Source organism: Scyliorhinus canicula, chromosome 3 (assembly GCF_902713615.1).
Source record: "Scyliorhinus canicula chromosome 3, sScyCan1.1, whole genome shotgun sequence".
Lineage (NCBI taxonomy): Eukaryota > Metazoa > Chordata > Chondrichthyes > Carcharhiniformes > Scyliorhinidae > Scyliorhinus > Scyliorhinus canicula.
The window spans coordinates 84,952,369-84,979,639 of record NC_052148.1 but is presented as its reverse complement, the minus strand read 5'-3'; the positions used below and the strand labels follow the sequence as shown (position 1 = coordinate 84,979,639).

Here is a 27,271-nt window from a genome sequence, read left to right as displayed (position 1 = left end):
GGACTTCGCCGGCCGGCATAAGTCCGCGCATGCGTCGGAGCGTCAGTGATTGCTGACGTCATCCCAGCGCATGCGCAGGGGAGGGGGTCTCTTCCGCCTCCTGGCATCCCCCAGGGTCAGATCGCCCTGTGCCCCCCCCAGGACCCTGGCGCCCGCCCGCGCCGCCAATCCCGCCGGTGAGGTAGGTGTTTTGATTCCCGCCGGCGGGAGAGGCTTGCCAGCGTCGGGACTTCAGCCCATCGTGGACCGGAGAATCGCCGCGGGAGGCCCACCGACCGGTGCGGCGTGATTCCCGCCCCCGCCGAATCTTGGGTGGCGGAGGATTTGGGGCATGCCGGGGGCGGGATTGGCGCCAGCCCTGGGCGATTCTCCGACCCGGCCGGGGGTCGGAAAATCCCGCCCCGGGTTACTGTCAGCTGCTGAGGAGGGGGGGAGGGGGGGGGGGTTGAGTTACTGGGGGGTTGAAGGGGTGTTTAGGGATTTTTTGTTGTTGTTTTACTTTCTGGTGTTGTATTTACAAATGTTAAAATGTTAAAAATTTAATATAAATATTTTCAGAAGCTAAAGACTTCTATCACCTCTATTAAATACGATCCCCTGGATCCCTTCCTGCATCCCTCCCAGTCACTTCCAACCGTCAGTACTTTTACAGGTGGGGGAGGGGTAGGTGAGACCTGATTGAGGGACTTGGCATTGGGAAGGAGCGGGAGGTAGCTGAGTGTTAAGTGGCTCTGGGGCTGTGGATGCTTTCTCTGCTGATTCAATGGGTGGTGAAACCCTGCCATCTGAAAAATCTTCCATTATGTTTTAAATTATTAATAAAATCAAATGTAAAATTCTGCACATTTTTTCTTAACAAAACTTAACATATGTATTCAGGTGTGAACCTGTTCAGTTTTTTTTCAAAGGCTGCACAAATTACCAGGCTTTGAGCTGTAGTTTCAGAACTTTTTCTTACTCCCCATGTGATTCTATTTCACAGGCATTATGCACAACTCAATAGTTAGCTATTCAAGAAACTACAATCATAGGTATGTAAACAAGGTTTTTTTTCCATTTCAACATGTACTTTCACTAAATTGAACAGTAAAATGTAAGAATATCCAGAGGATATGCAGAGATGACATTGCAAGGGATGGCCTTAAGTATAAAACAAATACAGAATCATAGAATGGTTACAACACAGAAGGAGGACATCTGGTCCATTGAGCCCATGCAGACTTTTCCCAAGATCAATTTAGCTGGTCCCAATTTCCTGACCTGACCCAGTAGCCTTGCAAATGTTTTCCCTTCATGTGTTTATCCAATTCCCTTTAGACTATCACTCTTTCAGGCAGTCCAATCTACTAAATGTTCTACAATCAGACATTATCCTATTCCTAACCTTCGTACTACTGATTTGTACTACTCACTGACATTATATTGGAAACATAGGGTCTTTTTTAGGGCCATTCTTAGGCCCCAACATGATGCATCTAAATTGGACACTTTGCAAATTTCCCAGAATCCTGCCAATTTTTCACATTCTAACTGGGTGGACTTCTAAGTGGCAAACAGACATTTTCAAAGGAATAGAAAAAAGGAAATAGAACTGATACCTCCAATGGAACTATTGGCTTAGCAAAAAAAGACATGTCTCAAGATGGAAAGGAAAGCCAAGGTCAATATTTTCTGAACTATATTTTACACTTGCTGTTTTAGTTTCTGTTAAGCATATATTCACTAATGATTGCATGGTTTAAAAAAAACAAATTCACAATTTGTACGTGGACCACAAAAACAACAGTCATAATGAGGTGTCCAGAGCTGAAATGTCCACCTAGGAGTTCTCCCACATTTATTATAATATCTGCTAAACGTTTCCAATATTTTTGTTAAAGTCCCCCAGAAATAAATGTCAGTACTGAACAAAACACTGCACAGGCAGAAGGGCCTGCACAGATAAAGGATAGCAGACCCAGGCTTGTGCATTTAGAATTTGATAAAACATTACTAAATATGATTACAGCATATATATTCAGTCAGATTGAAGACTTTTTATAAATGTACACAGCATAATTTTGATCAAGGTACATTGAAAGAAGGTAGATAAATTTGGAAGACATATGGGGCTGGATTCTCCATTGTGCCGACAGCGCACCCATGCCCGGGGATTTCCCAACGGCATGGGGCTGCCCACAATTGGAAACCTCATTGGCCGGCTGGCGCGACAGAGAATCCTGCTGCCAGCAGGGGCGCATCTCACCAGAAAATTGGTACAGCGGGACGGAGAATCCCGCCCATAGTGTCTTACGTACCTAATAAAATTTTGTAATTAGCTGTGTTCTCCATTTAAGATAAATTTCTTTTATTTGCTGTGGTTGTTGAAATTTCCCAAACTAAACATATCATTCTTTTGTTTCTCTCATACAACAATATACTGTCCTTCAGTGGTGGAGGTATAAAGTATAAGAGCAAAAACTTATGCTAGAGCTATACAAAATACCAGCTGGGCCACAGCTAGAATACTGCATACAGCTCAGTTGCCACATTACAAGAATGATGTGATAACACTAGAGAAGGGGATTTACCAGGATGCTGCTGGGAATGGAGAATTTTGACTATGTGGAAAGTCTCAGTAGGCTGAGTTCTTTGGAACAGAGAAGGCTGGGGGAGCATTTAATTGAAATGTATAACATTTGGAAGGGTCAATATAGAGTCGATAGGAGGGACATATTCCCTTAGCAAAGAGGTCAATAACCAGCAGCATAGATGTAAAGAAATTGCCTGAAGGATTAGAGGGGAGTTGAGAAGAATATTTTTCACCCAAAGGATGGTGGGAGTCTGGAATTCAATGGCTGAAAGGATGGTAGAGGCAAAACCTTTCATCGCATTTAATAAACATTTGGATATGCCTTGAAGTGCTGTCCTCTTCATGGCTATGGATCAAGAGTTGGAAAATGGGATTAGGTTGGATTAACTCTTTTACAAAAACCCTCCTTCTGGTAAAGGAATAATGGGGCCAATTGCCTTCTGTGCCACAAATGTTCTATGTTGCTGCAACGACAAGAGACTTGGATCTTACCCGACTACATAATCTGCGAAGAACCACACAACTAAAAGAATGGTGACTGTTATCACACTCTAGAAGTGTGTCTAAAATAGCGCTGCTTTAGGTCACACTGTTACATTAGAATTCAGGTTGCAAAGTATACTTAGGATTCTGTATTTCAAGGTGTCCCCTTCAATCTATAATTTTGTCACCATACTTATCTGATGTCTTCCATCTTCTCTGTTTCACTTTTAATTATATTCAGTGTGCATAATATTATGCAGCTCAACAGCTTTTATCATATCTTATTTAGGTAGGAGTCTCTTTCCTTCAAATTTTATTTTGTGATTTCCTGCTATTTACGGTAGTCCTCTGCAAGATAACATGACTTTTTCATTTGTATGATTGTACTTCAAAATTTACATTTGTCCAAATTTACAATTATCCTCTCCAAGAATGCTTCACAGGAGTAATACCTAAAATAAAAATATTCTCCATGAAATCACATTTCAATAGTATTCTCAGTGCATCCAAGCTATTCCTGATATGCTTGAACTTCAATTTGAAAGCTTAACTTGAAAATAGCATTTAATACCAGTAGAGGTGACTTAGCTTAATAGAGCGAGTCTATGTCCAATTTATACTGAAAATTAGAGAGCATTTCCAATTTCTACTGCACTCTGGTTTCCAACTAACAGTGGAAACAACTCAGATATCCCCTGGATTGGTGTTGTTCCTTCCAGTCCTCAGGTGGATCCAGTTTTCCCAAATCAACTACGGCAAGAAGCAAGTAGAAGTGATTCTGGGAAATAGACATTAGCCACTGTTGGTATTGGGAAACACAAGAGGAATTACCGAGTGTATCAAATTATCGATCTTAAGTGATTCTATTAATAATGTAGATGCTTTCTACCTAGTGCCAAAAGCAGTTGTTATTACTCATCAATGAGAAATTACAAAAATTGTGGATAGAAAAAGGGCAAATGTAAAAAAAAAAATCTTTTACCAAACTCCATTTGAGATAGTCTACTATTTTGGATTACATTGTGATTTTACTATTTTGATTCCTTTGCTGTAAACATATTGCATTTAGCTTCCAAATGTACAGACTGTTTAAATCGGCATGCTTCTAAAAGTCAAAAACAGGTTGTCAGCTGAAGATCGAGTCTTGTCATTTTAAATCAGTCATCCTATCTTGATTTCATTTTTGTGCTGTTTACACTTAGACCAAGTTCTGTAGTTTTATAAAACTTTGTACTCGTCACTAAAATGGCATTAAGGTACAGTAAGTACCTTAAGATGCATAAATAAAAATTTTCTTTGCCAGGAGTCATTTTTCATACTTCCAACATAGAATTACTTTCATTCCAACGTGGCTTCACATTTTAAACCAGGTTTACTATTTTTGTTTATCAACATTTGATGATGCGCCTGTCTTTGAAGGTATCAAACCAATAGTCCTTATTCGCATATTTTTCCCTGAAGTAATGAGGGCACCAAAACCCCGTTGATGAGAAAAAGCATATGCAGAACGACGTGCACTGGGTCGTTTCAAGCGTGAAATTGCTTGTTTCGGTGGAAGTATCTTCATTTGACAAATTTTATACCGGAGCTGAAAAAATATAAAAATAATTCGGGGTGAATTTATAATTAAGTAGCACATTCAGCTAAAATTAATTTCCATATTTAGATCCTCAAGGCTAAAATGTTAATCATTTGCTGTATATTACAGTATTTTCAATTGTCAATGGATTGGTACAAAATGGGTATAGTTTGCAAATGCTGTAATGAAGAATGAAATCATTGAGGCAGATTGTCTGAAGACAAGAATCTGTGATGCTAGGCAACTTGGTTGAAGGTCAAATGGATCATTCACTCAGCATTCCGGCTGACTATGATTGAAAATGCTTCAGCCTTACATTGGTTGAGCATGCTGCATGTCATGACTTTTTTTAATTTGTTCTTGGGATGTTGGCATTGCTTGCTGGGCATTTGTTGCCCATCCCAAATTGCCCTTGAACCGAGTGGCTTGCTCGGCCATTTCAGTGGGAGCAGTTAAGAGTCAACCACATCGCTGTGTAGGTCTGGAGTCACATGTAGGCCAGACCAGGTAAGGATGGCAGATTTCCTTCCCTGAAGGACATTAGTGAACCAGATGGGGTTTTATGACAATCGGCAATGGTTTCATGGTTATCATGAGAATTTTAATTCCAGATTTTTATTGAGCTAAAATTTCACCATCTGCCATGGTGGAGTTCGAACCAGGGATTCCAGAGCATTTCTCTGGTCTCCGGATTTAGTCCAATGACAATACCACTACTCCACCGCCTCCTAAAGGTTGAACACCCTGCAAGAAATGCAACATTTGCAACGTGCTTTCAGTTCTATATGCCTGTCCAATGCCTAGTGAAAACAATTTGATACAGTGGAACCAATAAGGACTTATGGTGGCGGCATGTAGGGGGGAAATTGCACGTTGGGTGGCTCCTGCTCCAGGCTTGTTTTTTGGAGTTTATTGCTCGGTCCCAGGGGTATTTTTTGATGATCGAGTGCGGGAAGGCATAAGGAATGTGGAAAATGTCAAAAAATCAGAAGAAGGTCACAGTGAAGAAGGGATGGAGTGAGGGTTCACCGTCGAGTGAAAGGGCCAGCCTGGGAGCTGGCAAGATGGCGGGTCGCTGGGTGGTGCCGCACTGCTTATGACAGAAAAGATGACTGAGGTGATGGCTTTGGAACTGGAGAAGTAGTTTGCAAAGCACGTAGAGGTGCTGAGGAAGGAGATAATGGTGGCGTAGAAAGTGTTGGTGGAGGAGGCGATTGCACTGGTGAAGGTGGCTGTGTTGAAGACGTCAGCCGAGGTGTGGGAGCAGGGTGAGAAAATGAAAGGATTGGAGGAGGCCATGTCGCAGCACAGAGATCAGCTCACCTCGATGGGGAAGGAGCTACAGAGGGTGGTCGAGGCCAACAAAGGGCTGCGGGCAAAGTTGGAGGATTTGGAAAATCGATCGAGGCGGCAGAATTTGAGGATCGTGGGCCTGCGGAGGGCCCGAAGCCGACAGAGTACTTTGCCAAGATGTTAGTGGAGTTGGTGGGAGAGAGAGATGGTCCCTCTCGGTATGAACTGGACTGGGCTCATCGGTTTTTGAGGCCTAAACCAAAGGCGAAAGAGCCACTAACAGCAGTGATTGTTTGCTTCCACAGGTACCATGTGAAGGAGAAGGTCCTGAGTTGGGCGAAGCAGAAGCAGGAGGTGCAGTGGGCTGGAGCTGGTGTCCCATCTACCTCGACTTAACTCTGGAACTGGTGAAGAGGCGAGCGGTTTTCAGCCGAGTGAAGACGGCACTGTATAACAGTAGGGTGCGGTTTGGTGTGGTGTATCCAGCGAAGTTGAGGGAAACCTACAACTCCAGAGACATTTACTTTGAGACAGTGGAGGCATTTGTGATGGTGGAAGGTGTGGTGAATGTAATTCACACTGTATTGTATTGTATAGTATTATGTCCTTATGGGCTCTGTCTGTGAGCCGTTGCGCGGCTCTGCCCATAGGGGGAGATGAGGAGCTTGTATAGGGCTCCACCCTTGGCTCCGCCCATGGCCCCTCCCACTACTGGAAGTATAAAGTGCTGCAGCCGTGTGAGCCTGCCCTCAGTTCTTCTGGTCGCAGGCAGGCTCAGTTGTAAGATTATTAAAACCACAGTTTACTTCCAATCGTGTTCCGAGTGAATTGATGGTCGCATCAGAAGGCTTGGGGCAGAAGTGAGGAATGGGACTGAGGATTGGTCATGGACCGTGGGGAGGGGAGTTGGTACAGTGTATATAGAGTTTTTTTTAATGTTTTCACTTCATGCTGTAATATGGGTCAAATTCTGTCTTTGCTTTTTTTAGCGACGGTTTTTCTGAGATATGTATGTTGCACGGAATATGTTTGTTTGAGGGGGTATGTTTTTTCTGTTGTTTTCCTGGGACAGGGTGTGGGGGGGGGGGGGGGGGGTCTAGGCAGGGGCCCCAGCACGAGCGAACTTAAGTTAGCTAGTGAATGGAGTTAGCTAGTGGTGGGGGAAGGGGCTGCTGACATTGGAGCCTGGTGAGCAGGTTTTGATGGGCCCAGGAAGTGTGAAGGGGGGGGGGGGGGGGGGGGGGGGGGGAACTATACTGGGTGAGGTGCTTTTGAGAGCAAGTGGATGGGGGGATTCTGGCAGGGGGGAGGGGTTTGATGGTAACAATGGGTGGGGGTGGGTCAGGTCCAGTGGGCAGTGATGATGGTGGACAGGAAGATGGTGGGACTGGGGGGGGGGGGGGGGGGGGGGTGAGAGACCCCGGGTTAGGTTAGTTACGTGGAACGTGAGAGGGTTCGGAGAACCTGGAACAGATCAAGAGTGCTCACGCACCTGAAAAGTTTGAAGGCCGATGTGGCAGGAGACTCATTTGAGGGTGAAGGATCAGGTGAAGCTTAGGAAGGGCTGGGTTAGCTAAGTGTTTCATTCGGAGTTTCACAGTAGGGCACGGTGAAGTTTCAGATGGAGAAGGTGGTGGAGGTATAGGTATGTGATAGTGACGGGGGCATTGGAGAGGAGGTTGGTGGCATTGGCAAGCGTGAATGGTCCTAACTGGGATGATGCAGGGTTTGTGAGGAAGGTATGTGGGGCCATCAGTGACTTGGATTTGCATGAGCTGAAAGTGGGTGGAGACTGGAACTTGGTGGAGGAACCAAGGTTGGACAGGTTGTAGCTGCGCTCGCTTCCTCAGTCGTGTGGGAAGAGGCGGGGAGGAAGGTGTTGACTGGGCTTATATTGGGAGGGTGTTAAATCTGGTTATGACACCGGCGGAGGGGAGGTGGTGGTTGCACTGGACGCAGACATTTGATCGGGTAGAGTGGGGATATTTTCATGACAGTGTTAGAGCTGGGTCGTGACTTGTGGAGTGGATAGGGCGAGTGTCTGCACAAACAGTATGAGTTTGGGTATTTTGCTCTGCACTGGAGGACCAGACAGGGTGTCCTATGTCCCCTCAGTTATTTGTTTTAGCGATTAAGTCTTTGGTCATCGCGCTGAGGAGTTTGGGGGGTGGTTGGGGGGGGAGTGGAACATAAAGGGTGTTTTTGTACATGGATGATTTTTTATTGGATGTGTCAGAGCCATGTGTGTTGATGGAAGGTATGCTGGAGCTGCTCTGAAAGTTTGAGTCCTTTTTGGAGTACAAGTTAAATTTAGACAAAAGTGAATACTTTGTGATGTCCCAGGTGGGGGTGCTGCCATTTCATAGGGCGGTGACCCACTTTAGATATCTGGGGATACAAGTGGTGCCGGTCTGCGGGGTGGGGGGGGGGGGCTCCCAATAGCCCCGGGTAAATATTCTGGGAGTCCGGTGGTGGTGGCAACGCTTAAGATTTGGAGGCAGCTGAGGCAGCACTTTAACTTATGGCCAGGATCAAGAGAGATGCCGATTAGGGGGAACCATAGGTTTGAGCCAAGGAAGTCCAATGGAAGGTTACGGAGATGGGAAGAGAGGAGAGTTAGGGTATTAAAGAACTTGGGCGCGATTCTCCGCTCCCCACGCCAGTGGGAGAATTGTGGGAATGCCGGGCGACTCACACACGCCGCCCTGGCACCCCCCGCGATTCTCCCACCCCCTGCTCGGATGAATCGCCGCTCGCCGTTTTTCACGGCAAGCAGCGATTCTCCGGCCCGGATGGGCCAAGTGGCCTGACGTTCCCGACCGGTTCACGACGGCGGCAACCACACCTGGTCGCTGCCATCGTGAACATGGCGCCAAATGCTCGTTTGTGGCTTGTGGGGGGCGGAGAGGGGAGTGAGCACCATGGCCGTGCTCGGGAGGGGACTGGCCCGCGATCGGTGCCCACCGATCGTTGGGCCGGCGTCTCCAAGAGACGCACTCTTTCCCCTCCGCCACCCGCAAGATCAAGCCGCCACGTCTTGCGGGGCAGTGGAGGGGAAGACAGCAACCTTGCATGCGCGGGTTGGAGCCGGCAGCCGTTGTGATGTCAGCCGCGCATGCACAGGTTGGAGCCGGCCAACCTGCGCATGCGCGGCTGACGTCACTTAGGCGCCACTGTCGCGTCATTCTCAGCGTGCCGCCTTGACGCTTGCGGCCAAGATTTACGGAGCGCCGCTGCTAGCCCCCTGGGGGGTGTGAATAGGGTGCTAGGAGCGGCCTCCGAGGCCGTTGTGAAACTCGGCCGAGTTCACGACGGCCTTCCCGATGCCGCGCATGAGCGGAAAATTCCGCCCCTTGTTTCTGGGACGTCGTTTTGCAAGGCTGGAATAGTTGGTGGAGTAATATGGACGGGGCAAGGGCAGGTACTTAAATTTCTGCAGATCCGGGATTTTGCAAGGAAGGAAGTTCTGAGCTTCCCATAGGGCTGGCTTCCATATTGTTGGAAGAGGTAGTAACGACAGGGTGAATGGAGAAGAGGGTGATGTCAGTGATCTATGGGAATATTCTGGAGGAAGACAAGGAGGGGATTGAAGCTAAGTGGGAGGAAGAGTTGGGGGAGGTTATGGAGGACGGGCTGTGGTGTGAGGTGCTCCGGAGGGTAAAGGCCTCAACCTTGTGCGCAAGGTTGGGGCTGATACAGTTGAAGGTGGTGTTTAGGGTGTACTTCACGTGTACCACATGCGCACGAGGATGAGCCGACTCTTTGAGAGGGTGGAGGATGTGAGTGAGCACTGTGGGAGGAGCCCTGCAAACATGTTTAGGTCCTGCCCGAAACTGGAGGGGTATTGGAGGGAGGTTTTTAAGGTTATCTCGGGGGTGGTGTACGTGAGGTTCGAACCAGGGCCCCTGGAAGCCATTTCCGGGCTGCATGCGGGTGCGGGGGCAGATGTTTTAGCCTTCGCCTTGCTGATTGCCTGAAGGTGGGTCCTGCTCGGGTGGACGTCAGCTTCTGTGCCTCGGCTTGGCAGGGGGGACCTGTTGGAATTTCTGCCGCTCGAGAAGGTGAAGTTTGAGTTGAGGGGGAGGATGGAAGGGTTCTACAATTCATGGGCATTGTTTATCTTGTACTTGAGCGGGAGCTCCCCCAGTCTCTCCTCCTGACCCCTATCGTGGATTACAAACAGCTCACTTTTCCCCACGTTCAACTTGTACCCCCAGAAGCTCCCAAAGTCCCCCCAGGATTCGCATGACCTCCCCCATCCCCTCTAGGGGGTCCGAAATATACAATAGCAGGTCAGCCGCGTAGAGGGAAACCCGGTGCTCCTCCCCTCCCCGGACCAGCCCCCTCCAGTTCCTCGAAGTCCTCAGCGCTATGGCCAATGGCTCAATTGCCAGGGCAAATAGTAACGGGGATAGGGGGCACCCCTGCCTCATCCCACGGTACAGCCTAAAATACTCCGACCTCAGCCGGTTCGTGGACACACTCGCTACGGGGGCCTGATATAGTAGCTTGACCACCCTATGAATCCCTCCCCGAATCCAAACCTACCTAACACATCCCACAGGCACTCCCACCCCACCCTGTTAAAGGCATTTTCTGCATCCATTGCAGCCACTACTTCTGCATCCCCTCCCTCCGAGGGCATCATAATATTCAGGAGCCGCCTCACATTTCTGTTCAGTTGCCTGCCCTTGACGAAACCTGTCTGGTCCTCCTCGATCACACCTGGGACGAAGTCCTCTATTCTGGTAGCCAGAAGTTTTGCCAGCAATTTGGCATCTACATTCAGGAGCGATATCAGCCTGTAGGACCCACATTGGAGCAGATCCTTCTCCCTCTTCAAAATGAGCGAGATCAATGCCTGCGACATCGTCGTGGGGAGGATTCCTCTCTCCTTTGCTTCGTTAAAGGTTCTTAGCAGGAGTGGGCTCAGTAGCTCCGAGAACTTCTTATAAAATTCTACAAAAAGCCGTCCGGACCCGGGGCCCTTGTCCGACTGCATACTTGCCAGTCCCTTAACTATCTTCTCCAACTCAATCGGAGCTCCCAATCCCACCACCCGCTCCTCATCCATCCTTGGGAATCTCAGCCGATCCATAAATTGCTTCATCCCTTCACTTCCCCTCGGGGGTTCTGACTCATACAGCTTTCCATAAAACTCCTTGAAGACTTCATTGATCCTCTCTGGGCTCAACACCGTGTTTCCATCCTTATCCCTCACTCCCCCGATCTCCCTGGCCGCCTCTCTCCTGTGAAGTTGGTGCGCCAGCATCCTACTTGCTTTCTCCCCATACTCGTAGACTGCCCCATACACTTTCCTCAACTGTGCCTCCGCCTTCCCCATGGTCAGCAAATTGAACTCCGCCTGTAATCTCCGGCGCTCCTTTAGCAGCCCCCCCCCCCCCCCGCCGCGTACTTCCTGTCTACCCGAAGCATCTCCCCCACCAGCCTCTCCCTCTCTGCCCTCTCCCTCTTCTCTCTGTGGGACCTAATAGAAATTAACTCCCCGCTGATGACCGCCTTCATAGCCTCCCAAACCGCTGCTGCTGTTACCTCTCCTGTGTCATTCGTTGTAACATAGTTCTGAATGCTCCTCCTTATCCACACACACACCTCTTCATCCGCCAGCAGCCCCACATCCAGTCTCCAGAGAGGGCGCTGCCCCCGCTCCGCCCCAGTCGCAGGTCCACCCAGTGCGGGACATGGTCTGAGACCGCAATGGCCCAATACTCAACCCCCTCCACCCTTGGGATTAACGCCCTGCTCAACACAAAAAAGTCAATCCGCGAGTAGACTTTGTGGACGTGAGTTAAAAGAAGAAATCCTTCACCCTTGGCCGCGCGAATCTCCATGGGTCCACACCCCCCACCTGATCCATGAACTCCCACATGGCCCTTAAGTGCGTCTCCTGTAGCATGTCCACGTCCTCCTTTAATCCCTTTCAGTGTGAGAACATACGGGACCACTTGACCGGCCCGTTCAGGCCCCTCACATTCCACATAATCAGCCTGGACGGGGGGTTGACCCCGCCACCTCACTGCCGACTAGCCATCTCCCTTTTTCGGCCAGCCAGGTGCCCGCGCCCCCCGCTCGCTCCAGCCCTCCAGCCGGAGGCCCCCAACTCGACTCTCCATCTATCCCCAAAAGTTGGCACCCCTTCAGTGAGCAAAGCAGCACCCCTTGCCCCCCCCCAGACCCCCAATCCCAACCCCCCCCCCCCTGCCAAGCACCTGCTTAGCACTGATTTCCCCCCCCATTGCACTTCCGTAAGTCAGCTGACCCATGCTGACCCCGGCCGCTCCCGCCTCTATCTCCAACCTTACTATTGTCTCCTCTTTAGGGCCCCCAACCCCCCTCCCCCGCAGGCTAAGAGGACAAGTGCTATCCGGATCCTTTCCGTGCACCGGACAACACAACCCGGGCATTGAATATATTGTTTATTGTTTACAATGTATGGGATGACCATGGATTCTCGTTTGGTCTTTCTTGTTTTGTATTTGGGATGTAGGGAAGATGTTTGGGTTTGTATGTTGGAGGGGTGCTGGTTGGGGATTGCTATTGCATTTGTTATTATTGGTTATCTTTTGTTGGTTGTATATTTGAAGAAAAAGTGGAAAATGAGAAGAATAAAAATATCAGATTTAATGTCCAGCCTCAGAAACACCAAGAAAATGATTGCCCTCAGATCCTAGCTATCATATATTAACTCTAAAAATAATTACATTTAAAACAAAATACAATATTGTATTTTTGCAACTGAAATCAGGAGGACTGTAATATTGCTGTTCATAGTTGTGAAATATTCTTTCAAATAATAAGTAACATAATTACGACAAACAAATGGTGTTCCCACAGATAGCTTTATCTATGCCATGAATTAAGTAAGGACGTACTTTATTGCTGAAGGTAGGTTTCAGTTCACCCTTGAGGTATCGCACAAGAATAACTGGCAGGACACACATCACCGCTGTAAGAAAAATGGTCAGCCATACATGTGGCTGGTTCAAGGCATTCCTTGCAGTCCCTAGACAAAACAAAATAGTGTGTCAACTTTAAAGTATGCCAACAAGTTACTTGGCTATTCATAATTTCCTGTATACTCTTTTTTTAAAAATAATTTTTATTGGAATTTTTTACAGAAAATATAAAACATAACGACAAACAATGAAATGCAACAAAATAACCCATAATAACTGTAACACCCCCCAGACCGTATCGATGCATGTATACTCTTATTAGCAACTTAGTAGTTCATGCAATCATTTTCGGCTTCTTCTAGCTTCATGGTCATACTCTGGGCACGATTCTCTGGAAAAATTTCCAAGTGCTGTTGCGAGCGAGAATTGCGAGAATCGACAGTTTCACGACGCTTGGCCCGGCGAGGCCGGAAACACTATTCAACGTAAAATGGTCCACTTATCGAGGCCTCACGGGCTTCTCGCCCCGGATGCCGGCTTTCCAGCTGATCCACCGAGACCGCATTCGCAAGCCCCCCGCTAAAAACTTCGAGCAGCACTTAGGCTGCACTTGCACAGCCAACCCCAGCCAGCTCGCAAAAATGGCGCCGAGGAGACCGGCCCCGAGATTCGGGGATGCTGATGTGGTGAGGCTCCTGGATGTAGTGGAGGCCTGGAGGGATGTCCTGTTCCCCCGAAGGCCCCAGAGGGTGAGCCACAAGACAGCCAATGCTGCCTGGGACAAAATAGGCAGCTGGCTGCCTCCACGTCTGATGTGAATCCTAGGGAAACAACTAGATGTAATGGTAGGGCTAGGAGAGCAAAGCACATCGAGGACACTGGGGCACCGGGCGGTGCACTCCAGCGCAGCTCCAGAGCGGTCGAGGCATTATAACCACAAGTTGAAGAGTCCGATGCACCGCCCAATGACAGTCCGGGTTTCTGCATGGACCTCGTTGTACCGGGCCTCAACTTCAGTCAGCGGCCTCCATACTGGTGTCATGAGCCAGGTCCTCAGCAGATATCCCTTATCCCCCCAAGAGCCAGCCATGCTGGGGTGCTCCTTGAAGAAAGCAGGGATGACTTACTGCCCCAGGATGTAGCTGTTGTGCACACTCCCCGGGAAGCAGGCACACAAGAGCATTATCTGCAACTGGTGGCCGCACAGGAGCTGTATGTTGAGGGAGTTGTACCCCTTTCGGTTAACATAGGGCACCCCCAGATGGTTCAATAAGCACAGGGCAACCTGCGTGGCATCTATGACTCCCTGGATTTGGTGCATCCTGGCGATGACGGAGAAACCTGCTGCCCGGCATCCTTTTGGGCCTGGCCCATGTCACAAAAAATGTAGTCTTCTGCACCGGCATAAAGGGCATTCGTGACCTGCCAGATGCACCTGTGGGTTGAGGCCTACAAGATACCACACAGAACCCCACTCGAGCTCTGGAATGATCCCATGTCATAAAAGTTCAGGACTGCAATGATCTTGATGGGCACCGGAGGGGGTGTACATCTCCTCCTCCACGTGGTGCCAGGTCCGTGAGGATATGGCACAGGTGTTGCACCTTCTCCTTGTTGAGGCGGAGCCTCCTGCGTCATGCGATGTTCATCATTTGTTCGAATGACTAGCGGTTCCTGTACACCCTGGGCCGTCGCGGGAATCCCCCTCATGGTGCCTCCCTGGCCTGATGGGCGGCGGGGTCCTCAGGGTGTGGGGCAGTGACCCTCTGCAGGTGAGAGTCGCTGCCTTAAACATCTGCAGATGCTGCTACTGCATTCTCCGGCGTCTGGCCACATCGCGTAGCACCAGCATCACGAGGGCAACTTCTGTGTCCAACATCCCTGCCATAGCGCTCAATAGCTGTAAGGCACTGAGAGAGGGCGTTAGACCAACAAACAGTAGTGCTTCCACCTGGGACCCTCCATTCCCCCATTGATTCCCCCGTTGATTCGCCCCCCTCCCCCCACACACACACCACCCGACTCGGAATGCCCTCCCCACATACCCCGGGCCGCAGCGGGCCCCCCTTCGCCGAGCCCCAGACCCTGTACCCTGGACAACTGCTCACAACACCACCTGGACAGGATGCTGGCTCCCTCCCTGTGGCACTCACCCACCCTCCGGCTGTGGACATGTCGCTGGAGCTGTGCCCCATCCCCTGGGTGTGAGGATGTTGGCTGCTGCGTGTGTGGTGTTGCCTTCCGCAGTGTTCAGGTATACTGTCCAGGCATCACGGTCTGTTTGGGATGGCAGACAATGACTCCCACGTGCTACATGGCCCGCCCAACCACGGAAATACACTTGGGTTGTGTGAAGTGCTCACTTAACAACGATTGCCAATTCCCGATTGGCAATAGTCTTCAGCTGCATGGTCAGAATCCTTAGCAGCCGGTTGGGGTTATGGGTGACCCGGGGGCAGACCAGGCAAAGGTTGCCCCCGGAATGGGTACACATGATCCAGGGACTGGTATGAAGGTGCAGCGAGCAGTTGCCCCCCCGGTTGCCCACTCACTCTCCCATGGTGGCCCACCCCTGCAGAGGATTACCCCACCCCCAGCCGAGGGTCCCCCGTCCCCCACGAAGCGCAGAGGGAGCAAGCCCAGCGCCCCTGGGCTCCTTGCCTGTGAGCAGAGATGGCTACTCACCTCCATGGCTCCCAACAGAAACCCTTCTGCCAGGTTCATGTTTTTAAAAAGGAGTACTAATCGGCGCTAGCGTGAGCACTTGCAGGTGAATGAGAGGAGTGTGGTGGTATGATTTGCATAGCTGTCTGCCATTGGTGCAGAACACCGGCTTACCATTGGCCCTGGTCGGTCATGTGCCTCTCGACCGATTGGTTGAGACCAGTCATGTGACAGATCTCCGATTGGTCGAGAGGCTGGGTTAATCACGCCTCCAGATCGAGGTATAAATAGCCAGAACGCCCGGTGGTCGTCCATTTATTGTAGTCGACCACAGGGCTAACCTCTAGCTTATTAAAGCCTAACTTTTGTACAGCAACTCGTCTCGCGTTCGATTGATGGTTCATCAATTTAATAAGCTAGAATTTTGAAGATGGAGCTCCGGATCAAGCCCGAATGCCTCCGCATCAGCCCGCAAACTCAGAACGCTTCAGAAATCTTTCAACATTGGCTGGCATGTCTTGAGGGATACCTGGCGTCTGCAAACAGCCCCCCCACCATGGCACAGAAGCTTCACATCCTCCACCCCAGCGTGGGCACGGCAGCCTACGCGATGATCAGGGAAGAAAAAGATTACGATGCGGCCATGCTTAAGCTGAATGGACAGTTTCTTAAACCAGTGAACAGAGTATTCGCCCGACATCTGCTGGCCACCAGACAACAGCTCCCCGGTCAGTCATTAGACCAATTTTACCAGGCCCTCGCTGTCCTGGGGAGGAATTGCTCCCGCCTCCAAGTTTCAGCCACGGAGCACATTGAACTTCTGATCAGAGATGCTTACGTGGCTTGGATGCAGTCTGCCGCTATCCGCCAGCGGATGCTGGAGAAAGACGACTTCAGCTTAACTGAGGCGCGGACTCTCTCCACCTCCCTGGATGTCGCCGATTTAAACGCCCGCGCCTATGTCCCCAGCCGCGCTGCACCACCCTGGGCCTCCTGGCACACTTCCCCACCGCCATCCGCCGCTCCCGACCTCCCTCAGGCCTGCGCCGCGGGACGCCCCGACAAGTCCACGGGGCCCCGCTGCTATTTCTGTGGGTTCGCGAAACACCCTCGCCCGCGCTGCCCAGTCCGCTCCGCCCTCTGTAAGAGCTGCGGGAAGAAGGGCCACTTCTTCTCCGTCTGCCAGGCCAAATCGGTCGCTGCTGTACCGCGCAGCGACCGGGGATCCCCCCCTCCGGGCCCTTGCTGGCCACTCCAGTATGCCGCGCCGATCTCTCCCCCTCCCGCCCCCGGGCCCCTGCGCCCAGCCTGCCCGCCTCCCCCTCTCCTCCGGGCCCTTCCGGGCCCCCCCAGCGCACCGCGCAACTCTCTCCTCACCGCCCCCGGGCCCCTGCGCCTGGCCTGCGCGCCTCTCTGCTTCCGCTCTCAGCCGCTCCGGTCGGCCCGCCGGCACCGTTAACTCCGCCCCCCTCAACCACGAGGGCACCGCGGGCGCCGCCATCTTGGGGCGCCGACTCCACGTGCGAGTCCTGGGCACCGCCATCTTGGGGCCCCAACTCCACGTGCGGGTCCTGGGCGCCGCCATCTTGGGGCCCCGACTCCACGTGCGGGTCCTGGGCACCGCCATCTTGGGATCCCGACTCCACGTGCGGATCCTGGGCACCACCTTCTGGGACTGGCACGCAGGGTTCTGCCAGTTACTACTCGGGCGACGACGACTGCGACGATGGTTCTTCTCCATGGCTCGCGGCCATTCAACTCGACCAGTCACAACTACGCACGCTCGCCAAAACAACAACGCTGATCCACCTCAACGGCCATGAGACGGGCTGCCTGCTGGACTCCAGGAGCACGGAAAGCTTCGTTCACCCTGCCTCGTAAGACGCTGCGCGCTCCCTGTCCATCCTGTAAAACACAAAATCGGGTTAGCCTCAGGTTCGCACACCGTCCGCATCACCGGCTGCTGCATCGCGGACATCACGGTCCAAGGGAAGGTTTTTAAAAATTACAAACTCCTTGTCCTCCCTGACCTTTGCGCACCGGCACTCCTAGGACTGGACTTCCAGAGCTTGACCTTCCAATTCAGCGGCCCTATACCCCCATCACTGTCTGCAGCCTCGCGTCCCTCAAAGTGGACCCCCCCCCCCTCCTTGTTTGCTAATCTCACCCCCGATTGCAAACCCGTCGCGACACGGAGCAGACGGTACAGCGCCCAGGACCGGTCCTTCATCAGGTCCGAGGTCCAGAGGTTGCTGAAGGAAGGGATCATCGAGGGCAGCAACTGTCCCAGGCGAGCCCAAGTGCTGGTGGTTTGGACTGGGGAGAAAAACCGGATGGCCATCGACTATAGCCAGACCGTTCCGGTTGCGGCTATGACTAGCTAAGCCGCACATTTGGAAGCTCCTGCAACAAGGGTGTTTTTGGGCCAATTGGAGGGCCCCAACGGCGCTGAAAAAACGAATCCCGGTGGGGGAAGGTCCCCTGAGGAGAACTAGACCGATTTTATGGTCGGTACCCGGAGTGGAGCGGCAAGAAAAACGGCAGCAGCTCCCCAAAAAAAGCGGGGGAAGAAAATCAAAATGGCGGCCGGCGGTGCATCGGAGGAGTGGAAGAAATGGGCGGAGGAGCAGCAGGCCGCTCTCCTCCGTTTTTTCACGGAGATGAAAGTGGAGCTCTTAGAGTCCATGAACGCGACGGCCACCAGGTTGGTGGGAGCCCAGGCGATCCAAGAGGCGTCGATTAAAGATCTGCAGCAGGAGATGACCGCGAGGGAGGAGGAGGCCACAGTCATCGGGGCAAAGGTGGAGGTGCACGAGGCACTCCACATGAAGTGGCAGAGCCGCTTCGAGGAGCTGGACACTCGGATGAGGAGGAAAAATTTGAGGATCCTGGGCCTGGAAGAAGGCCTGGAGGGGTCGGATCTCCCGGGATATGTGGCGGAGATGTTGAGCTCCCTGATGGGGGAAGGGGCCGGTCCGGCGCCCCTGGAATTGGAAGAGGCATACCGGGTCATGGCCAGGAGGCCTAGGGCAAACGAGCCCCCGAGGGCGGTGCTGGTGCGGTTCCAGCGGCTAAGTGATCGAGAGAAAGTCCTGAGGTGGGCAAAAAGGGAGAAAAGCAGCAAGTGGCAGAACTCGACGGTAAGGGTGTACCAGGACTGGAGTGCGGAGGTGGCAAAGCGGCGGGCCCGGTACAACCGGACAAAGACGGTGCTACACGCGAAAAAGATTAAATTTGGAATGCTGCAACCGGCGCGCTTGTGGGTCACCTACAAGGACCAACATCATTATTTTGAGTCCCCAGAGGAGGCCTGGACCTTTGTACAAGAGGAAAAGTTGGACACGAACTAAAACCTGGGAGCACCGGCGGTCGTAGCCGCCGGGGGACTCTTGATTGAGCAAGTGGCCCTTTTCTTTTTCAGGCCAGGTCGGAACTGGGTAACAGTTTCGTGGATTGTTTGGGGTGTTTTCTCTCGAACGGTTGACTTTTCTGAATATTTTGAAGGTTTCGAGTTCTTGGGTGTTTCTGTATATTTGTACTGTTGAAATCTCTATTGTGGGTCGTTGGCTTCTTATGGGGTGTTTTTTCCCGTTTCCAATTTCCCTTAGTTATTTACCCCTCTTACCCTTTTTCTTTGGGTGCTTGGGGGGGTTTTTTGTTCTTTTTTTCTTTTCGGGTTATGGTTATCTGCGGTTATTTATACTGTTTGATGGAGGGTGATGGTTGGGCACACTGTTAGTTGATAGTTAGTTAATTATTTTGTTATTTAAGTATGTAGTTAAGTATTTATGTATTTAGTTGCCATTGGGTATTTATATCGTTAAGTTGGGGAGACGGGACGGGGGGGAGCGGGTTGATTATGCGGGTCTTTCTCGGGGGTTTTAAGGGGATCTTTCACGGGCGCAGATGGGGTGAACCGGGAGGAGTCGGAATGTGGCAGGAGCAGCCGGGTCAGCGGAGACCAGCTGACTCTCGGGAGTACGATGTTGGGTACATCGCGGCTAGGAGGGGTCCTAGCCAGGGGGGGGTTGGGGGGGGGCACCGGGTTGCTGCTGGAAAGACCAGGGACGAGAAGGGGAGAGCCGGGGGGGTGGGGGGGGGGGGGGGGGGCCATCGCTATGGGAAGCGGGTCAGAAAAGAAGGGATGACCCGGGGCGAGCAAGGGACAAGACATGGCTAATCGACAGGGAGTAGGGACGGGTCGCTCTGCGACCCGATTGATCACGTGGAACGTAAGGGGGCTGAATGGGCCGGTCAAAAGATCAAGGGTCTTCTCACACCTGAAGGGACTGAAGGCTGATGTAGCAATGCTGCAGGAGACTCATTTGAGGGTAGCAGATCAGGTCCGCCTGAGAAGGGGGTGGGTGGGACAGGTGTTCCACTCAGGCTTGGATATCAAGAACCGGGGGGTGGCGATTTTGGTGGGAAAGAGGGTGTCGTTTGTGGCGGCAGAGGTGGTGGCAGACAAGGAGGGCAGGTACGTGATGGTGAGGGGTAGGCTGCAGGGAGAGAATGTGGTACTGGTAAATGTGTATGCCCCGAACTGGGACGACGCGGGTTTTATGAGGCGCCTGCTGGGCCTCATCCCGGGACTGGAGGCAGGGGGCCTGATCATGGGAGGGGACTTTAATACGGTGTTAGACCCTGGGCTGGATAGATCGAGTTCCAGGACGTATAGGAGGCCGGCAGCGGCAGAGGTGTTAAGGGGGTTCATGGAGCAGATGGGAGGGTTAGACCCATGGAGATTTGGTAGGCCTAGGGCGAGGGAGTATTCTTTTTTCTCCCACGTCCACAGAGTGTACTCTAGGATCGATTTTTTCGTATTGAACAGGGGGCTGATACCGAGAGTGCAGGACACGGAGTACTCGGCCATTGCGATATCGGACCATGCACCACATTGGGTGGACGTGGACATGGGGGAGGCGCGGGACCAACGCCCGTTGTGGCGCCTGGATGTAGGGCTGTTGGCGGACGAAGAGGTGTGCAGAAGGGTGAGAACGGGCATTGAGAACTATCTGGGTACGAATGACACAGGTGAGGTGCAGGTGGGGACGGTCTGGGAGGCCTTGAAAGCAGTGATTAGAGGAGAGCTGATCTCCATAAGGGCACACAGAGAGAGGAAGGAGAGGCAGGAAAGGGAGAGGCTGGTGGGGGAGCTCCTAGAAGTAGATAGGAAATATGCGGCGGCACCAGAGGAGGGGCTATTAAGGGAGCGGCGTAGCTTGCAGGCCAGGTTCGACCTACTGACCACTAGGAAGGCGGAAATGCAGTGGAGAAGGGCGCAGGGTGCGGCGTATGAGTACGGGGAAAAGGCGAGCAGGATGCTGGCACACCAGCTTCGTAAGCGAGATGCAGCCAGAGAGATTGGGGGAGTGAGAGAGAGGGGTGGGGATGTAGTGCAGAAGGGGCAAGAGGTGAATAGGGTCTTTAGGGACTTCTATAGGGAATTGTATAGGTCTGAACCGCCGAAGAGGAGAGGGGGAATGAAGAACTTTCTCGACAAATTGGGGTTCCCAAAGGTACAGGAGGAGCTGGTGGAAGGGTTGGGGGCGCCGATAGAGCTGCAGGAGCTAATTAAAGGGATAGGCCAGATGCAGGCGGGGAAGGCGCCGGGGCCGGATGGGTTCCCGGTGGAGTTTTACAGGAAATTTGTGGACTTGGTGGGTCCAGTGCTGGTGCGAGCCTTTAATGAGGCGCGCGAGGGGGGGGGGTTCTGCCCCCAACAATGTCGCAGGCCCTGATCTCCTTGATTTTGAAGCGGGACAAGGACCCGGTCCAGTGCGGGTCCTACAGGCCCATCTCCCTCCTGAATGTTGACGCCAAGCTGTTAGCAAAGGTCCTGGCAACCAGGATAGAGGACTGTGTGCCAGGGGTAGTCCATGAAGACCAGACGGGGTTCGTGAAGGGACGCCAACTTAACACAAATGTCCGGAGATTGTTAAATATGATTATGATGCCAGCAGTGGAAGGGGAGGCGGAGATAGTGGTAGCGCTGGACGCGGAGAAGGCATTTGACAGGGTGGAGTGGGAATACTTGTGGGAGACGTTGGAAAGGTTTGGGTTTGGGGAGGGATTTATCAAGTGGGTAAAACTGCTCTATTCAGCTCCGATGGCAAGTGTGGTAACAAACGGGAGGAGGTCAGAATATTTTGGGCTCCATCGAGGTACTAGGCAGGGATGTCCCCTATCTCCCTTACTCTTTGCATTAGCGATTGAGCCGTTGGCGATGGCACTGAGGGGTTCAGGGGGGTGGAGAGGACTGACAAGGGGAGGGGAGGAACATCGGGTCTCGCTCTATGCGGATGATTTGTTGCTGTATGTGGCAGACCCGGAGGGGGGAATGCCGGAGGTAATGGGGATACTAGCGGAGTTCGGGGACTTTTCGGGATATAAATTAAATCTGGGGAAAAGTGAGGTCTTTGTAATACACCCGGGAGACCAAGGGGAGGGAATTGGGAGGCTCCCCTTCAAAAGAGCAGTTAAAAGTTTTAGGTATTTGGGGGTGCAGGTGGCAAAGAAGTGGGGGACCCTCCACAAGTTGAACTTTTCCAGACTGGTGGAACAGATGGAGGAGGAGTTTAAGAGGTGGGACATGGTGCCGCTGTCGCTGGCAGGGAGGGTGCAGTCAGTTAAAATGACGGTCCTCCCGAGGTTCTTGTTTTTGTTCCAGTGTCTGCCCATCTTCTTCCCCAGGGCCTTTTTCAAGAAGGTAACGAGTAGTATCATGGGGTATGTGTGGGCACATGGCACCCCGAGAGTCAGAAGGGTCTTTTTGGAGCGGAGTAGGGATAGTGGAGGGCTGGCGTTACCCAACCTTTCAGGATATTACTGGGCGGCAAATACATCGATGGTACGAAAGTGGATGATGGAAGGGGAGGGGGCAGCCTGGAAGCGCATGGAGAGGGCGTCCTGCGGCAACATAAGCTTAGGGGCACTGGTAACGGCACCATGGCCGCTCCCTCCCACGAGGTATACCACGAGCCCGGTGGTGGCGGCCACCCTCAAGATCTGGGGGCAGTGGAGGCGACACAGGGGGGAAGTGGGAGGTCTGATAGGGGCACCACTAAGAGGGAACCACAGATTTGCGCCGGGAAACACAGGAGGGGGATTCCAGAGCTGGCAGAGGGCGGGTATTAGACAACTGAGGGACTTGTTTATAGAGGGGAGGTTTGCGAGCCTGGGAGAGCTGGAGGAGAAATTTGGGCTCCCCCCGGGGAACTCGTTCAGGTACCTCCAAGTGAAGGCATTTGCCAGACGACAGGTAGCGGGGTTCCCCGCGCTCCCCGACAGGGGGGTGAGTGATAGGGTGCTATCAGGGGTCTGGGTCGGGGAGGGGAAGATCTCGGACATCTATAAGATTATGCAGGAGGTGGAGGAGGTACCAGTAGAGGAGCTGAAAGATAAGTGGGAGTTAGAGCTGGGGGAACAGATAGAGGACGGGACATGGGCAGACGCCCTGGAGAGGGTCAACTCGTCGTCGTCATGTGCGAGACTAAGTCTCATTCAATTTAAGGTACTGCATAGAGCCCACATGACGGGGACAAGGATGAGTCGGTTTTTCGGGGGTGAAGACAGGTGTATTAGATGTTCGGGAAGCCCTGCGAATCATGCACATATGTTTTGGGCATGTCCGGCACTGGAGGAGTTCTGGAAGGGGGTGGCAGGGACGGTGTCGAGAGTGGTGGGGTCCAGGGTCAAGCCAGGATGGGGACTTGCGATCTTCGGGGTTGGGGTGGAACCGGGGGTACAGGAGGCGAGGGAGGCTGGAATATTAGCCTTTGCGTCCTTGGTGGCTCGGAGGAGGATCCTGATTCAGTGGAGGGATGAAAGGCCTCCGGGTGTTAACACCTGGTTAAACGACATGGCAAACTTCATCCAATTGGAAAGGATCAAATTCGCCCTGAGAGGGTCGGTGCAGGGGTTTTTCAGGCGATGGCAACCCTTCCTAGACCTCTTGGATCAGAGATAGAAACTGATGCCGTGACAGCAGCAACCCGGGAGGGGAGGGGAGGGGGGGGGGGAGGGGGGAGGAGGAGGGGGGACAAAGACGAAGGAAGTACGGTAGCGGTGGTGGCATGGGCAAGGCCTGCCCGAGGACGCTGCTAGAAATGATAAGTTGGTCTGACTGTCGGTTCGCCGGCGGGGGGGGGGGGGGGCGCGAGTAGGGGGGGGGGGGGGGGACTTTTTTCTTTTTCTTGTTAAGTAGGGGGGTTTGACTTTGTTTTGTTATAATTTAAATGTAAATGTAGGGGGGGTTAAAATGTTTGTATCTTGAAAAATTTCTTCAATAAAAATTATTTAAAAAAAAACTATAGCCAGACCATCGGCCAGTTTACGCAACTGGACGCGTATCCTCTCCCCCGTATTTCCGCCATGGTAAACGATATCGCAAAATACAAAGTCTTCTCCACTGTGGACCTTAGGTCTGCTTACCACCAGCTCCCCCTCCACGCGAGTGACCGCAAATACACCGCGTTTGAGGCAGATGGGCGCCTCTACCACTTCCTTAGGGTTCCATTTGGTGTCACAAATGGGGTCTCGGTCTTCCAACAGGAGATGGACCGAATGGTCGACAAGTACAGATTACGGGCTATCTTCCCGTATCTCGATAATGTCACCATCTGCGGCCACGACCAGCAGGACCATGACGCCAACCTCCAGAAATTCCTCCAAACCGCAAAATTCCTTAACCTCACATACAATAAAGATAAGTGCGTGTTTAGTACCGACCGTCTAGCCATCCTCGGCTACATAGTGCGTAACGGAATGATAGGCCCTGACCCCGAACGCATGCGCCCCCTGATGGAACTCCCTCTCCCCAAAACCCTCAAATCCCTCAAACGCTGCCTGGGTTTCTTCGCTTACTACTCCCAATGGGTTCCCAATTACGCTGACAAGGCCCGTCCCCTCATTCAAACCACGACCTTCCCGCCGTCGACAGAGGCCTGCCAGGCCTTTAGCCGCATCAAAGCGGACATCGCAAAGGCCACGATGCGCACCATCGACGAGTCCCTCCCCTTCCAGGTCGAGAGCGATGCATCAGAAGTAGCTCTGGCGGCCACCCTGAACCAAGCGGGTAGACCCGTGGCCTTCTTTTCCAGAACCCTCCAGGCTTCCGAACTCCGCCACCCCTCTGTGGAAAAGGAAGCCCAGGCCATAGTCGAAGCTGTGCGACATTGGAGGCACTATTTGGCCGGCAGGAGGTTTACCCTCCTCACAGACCAACTGTCAGTAGCCTTCATGTTTGATAACGCACAAAGGGGCAAGATTAAGAATGACAAGATCTTACGGTGGCGGATCGAGTTGTCCATGTACAACTATGAGATCTTGTATCGTCCTGGGAAGCTCAATGAGCCTCCTGATGCCCTGTCCCGCGGTACCTGCGCCAGCGCGCAGATGGACCGCCTCCGCTCCCTCCACGCGGACCTCTGCCATCCAGGGGTGACCCGTTTCTACCATTTCATTAAGGCCCGCAACCTGCTTTTCTCCATCGCGGAAGTCAGGACAGTAACCCGTGACTGCAACATCTGCGCAGAGTGCAAGCCGCACTTCTACCGCCCCGAGCGCGCACATCTGATCAAAGCATCCCGCCCCTTCGAACGTCTCAGCATTGACTTCAAGGGGCCCCTTCCCTCTAACAACCGCAACATTTACTTCCTGGCGGTAATCGACGAATACTCCCGCTTCCCCTTCGCCATTCTCTGCCCCGACATGACCACATCGACCGTCATTAAGGCCCTCCTTTCCATCTTCTCCCTGTTCGGCTACCCCGCGTACATACATAGCGATCGGGGGTCGTCATTTATGAGCGACAAGCTGCGTCAATTCCTGCTCAACAGGGGCATTGCCTCTAGCAGGACGACCAGCTATAACCCTCGGGGTAACGGGCGGGTCGAGCGGGAGAATGGTACCATCTGGAAGACCATACTACTGGCCCTCCAGTCCAGAGATCTCCCTATTTCCCGATAGCAAGAGGTTCGTGTCGCGTCTTTTCGTCCGACGTCACTTCGTCCAACGACACTTCGTCCACGTCTTTTGGTCCAACGTCTTTTTGTCCGCACGTCTTTTGGTCCAACGTCTTTTTGTCCAATTATCCAATTACAAATTTAGCTGGACTTACCTGGTGATTTTTCTTAACTAGAAATAACTGCAAATTATCTTCGATGTAGTGCAGTAACACAGACAATATGGAAAACATTGCAAACATTGTTAGAAATACTTGTTTAGAGTTCGAATGCTCTTATTTGACTGTTAAGTGCATGAAACTAGAAAGTATTTGTGCGAAGATTATTAGTTTCTCCATTTCCCACACTAAAATTCATGCCTTCTCGGAATGAGCTGCCAATTAGTGCCCAATTAGAGACAGTTTTGTGGTACACGTCCGTGCCAACTGGATACTGAATGGAGACTGCCCAAACTCTCTTTAGCCTGGCCCCTTACAAGCTCATTACATCTGACAGCACTGGGGTTGTGTTTAGGTGAAAGGCCAATGTCTGATCAACGGGACCAACCCTTTCCCACAAAACTTCATAAAATGTAGCCGATTTAATTTATTTTTAAAAATCTGCGAGGGACATGCAGAGCGTTGTCACTCACGCCTGTGAACTTCTGTTAAATGAACGTTTGATAGTTCATTAAGGGAGGCATATGCAGGGTGACACCGAAATGTCAATTCCGGTGATTGACATTTTAAAATATATCCATCATTTGGGGCACTGGCGCCTGGCATATTTTAATGCAAAGGTCTTTGCAAAATGTGAAATGACAGCTTTGCGATTCGCAGATATTAAACTGATTGTCGGAAGGAACTTGGTTCCCGTAAGTACACTAACACAGCAAAATCTGAATCAATCCGTACATGATCGGAATATACATTATTCAATATAAGATTTCAACCCTCTGCTAGGTAAAGTGCAAACACCCCTCTTGTAGAAAACACATACGAAAGGTGTATCACAAGGAATGGCGTGATTATGACAAATTGCAGCATCGGTTTTCAGTGATGTCCCCACTGCTAGTTACAGAGCCGGATCAAATTTAGACTGATTAAATGTTCTGTTTATATAATCCCTATTTCAATAATCCACGCAGAGATCAACTCTGGCAATATAAGTCAAGTTACAAAAAGTCTTTGACAAAAAAAATAATCCGACAAAAAAACGTAACAAGTTACAAAAAGTCTTTGACGAAAAAAATCATCGGACAAAATGACGTTGGACCAAAAGACGTGCGGACAAAAAGACGTTGGACCAAAAGACGTGGACGAAGTGTCGTTGGACGAAATGACGTCGTACGAAAAGACATAGCACCCAAGAGGTTATCCCCGATGCCCTACATTCTATCCGCTCACTCCTCTGTACTGCAACAAATCAGACACCTCATGAACGTCTTCTTGTTTTCCCCAGGAAGTCGTCCTCTGGATCCCCTCTCCCGACGTGGCTGGCCGCCCCCGGACCCATCTTGCTCCGGAACCATGTGCGGGTGCACAAGTCCAACCCGTTGGTGGAACAAGTCCAGTTACTCCAAGCTAACCCGCAGTATGCGTATGTGGAGTACCCCGACGGTCGGCAGGACACAGTCTCCCTCCGGGACCTTGCACCCGCCGGCGTGCGGCCTCCCCCCCTTCACCACAGACCCCCCCGTTTTTTTTCCCCCAGCGCCCCACCCTGGCCACCCCTTCCCCATCCATGGCGTCTCCACCGCCAGCTCGGGTGACGGAGACTGTTCAAGGACCATCGCTCCCGGACTCCAGGACGTCAGCGG

General features: G+C 51.9%; 1 protein-coding gene across 4 annotated transcripts in view; it reads right to left on the bottom strand.

The window, feature by feature from the left end:
* Window positions 1–508: 508 nt before the first annotated feature.
* Window positions 509–27,271, bottom strand: part of LOC119962771 (phospholipid-transporting ATPase ID-like) — a 348,272-nt gene continuing 321,509 nt past the window's right edge. For all 4 annotated transcript variants that reach the window (XM_038790831.1, XM_038790829.1, XM_038790830.1 and 1 more), the window contains 2 exons: window positions 12,821–12,951; window positions 509–4,643 (listed from right to left, as the gene is read on the bottom strand). In XM_038790831.1, coding sequence (XP_038646759.1) covers window positions 4,431–4,643; window positions 12,821–12,951 — 344 coding nt within the window. In that variant the 3' untranslated portion in view covers window positions 509–4,430. The remainder of the gene's footprint in view (window positions 4,644–12,820; window positions 12,952–27,271) is intronic.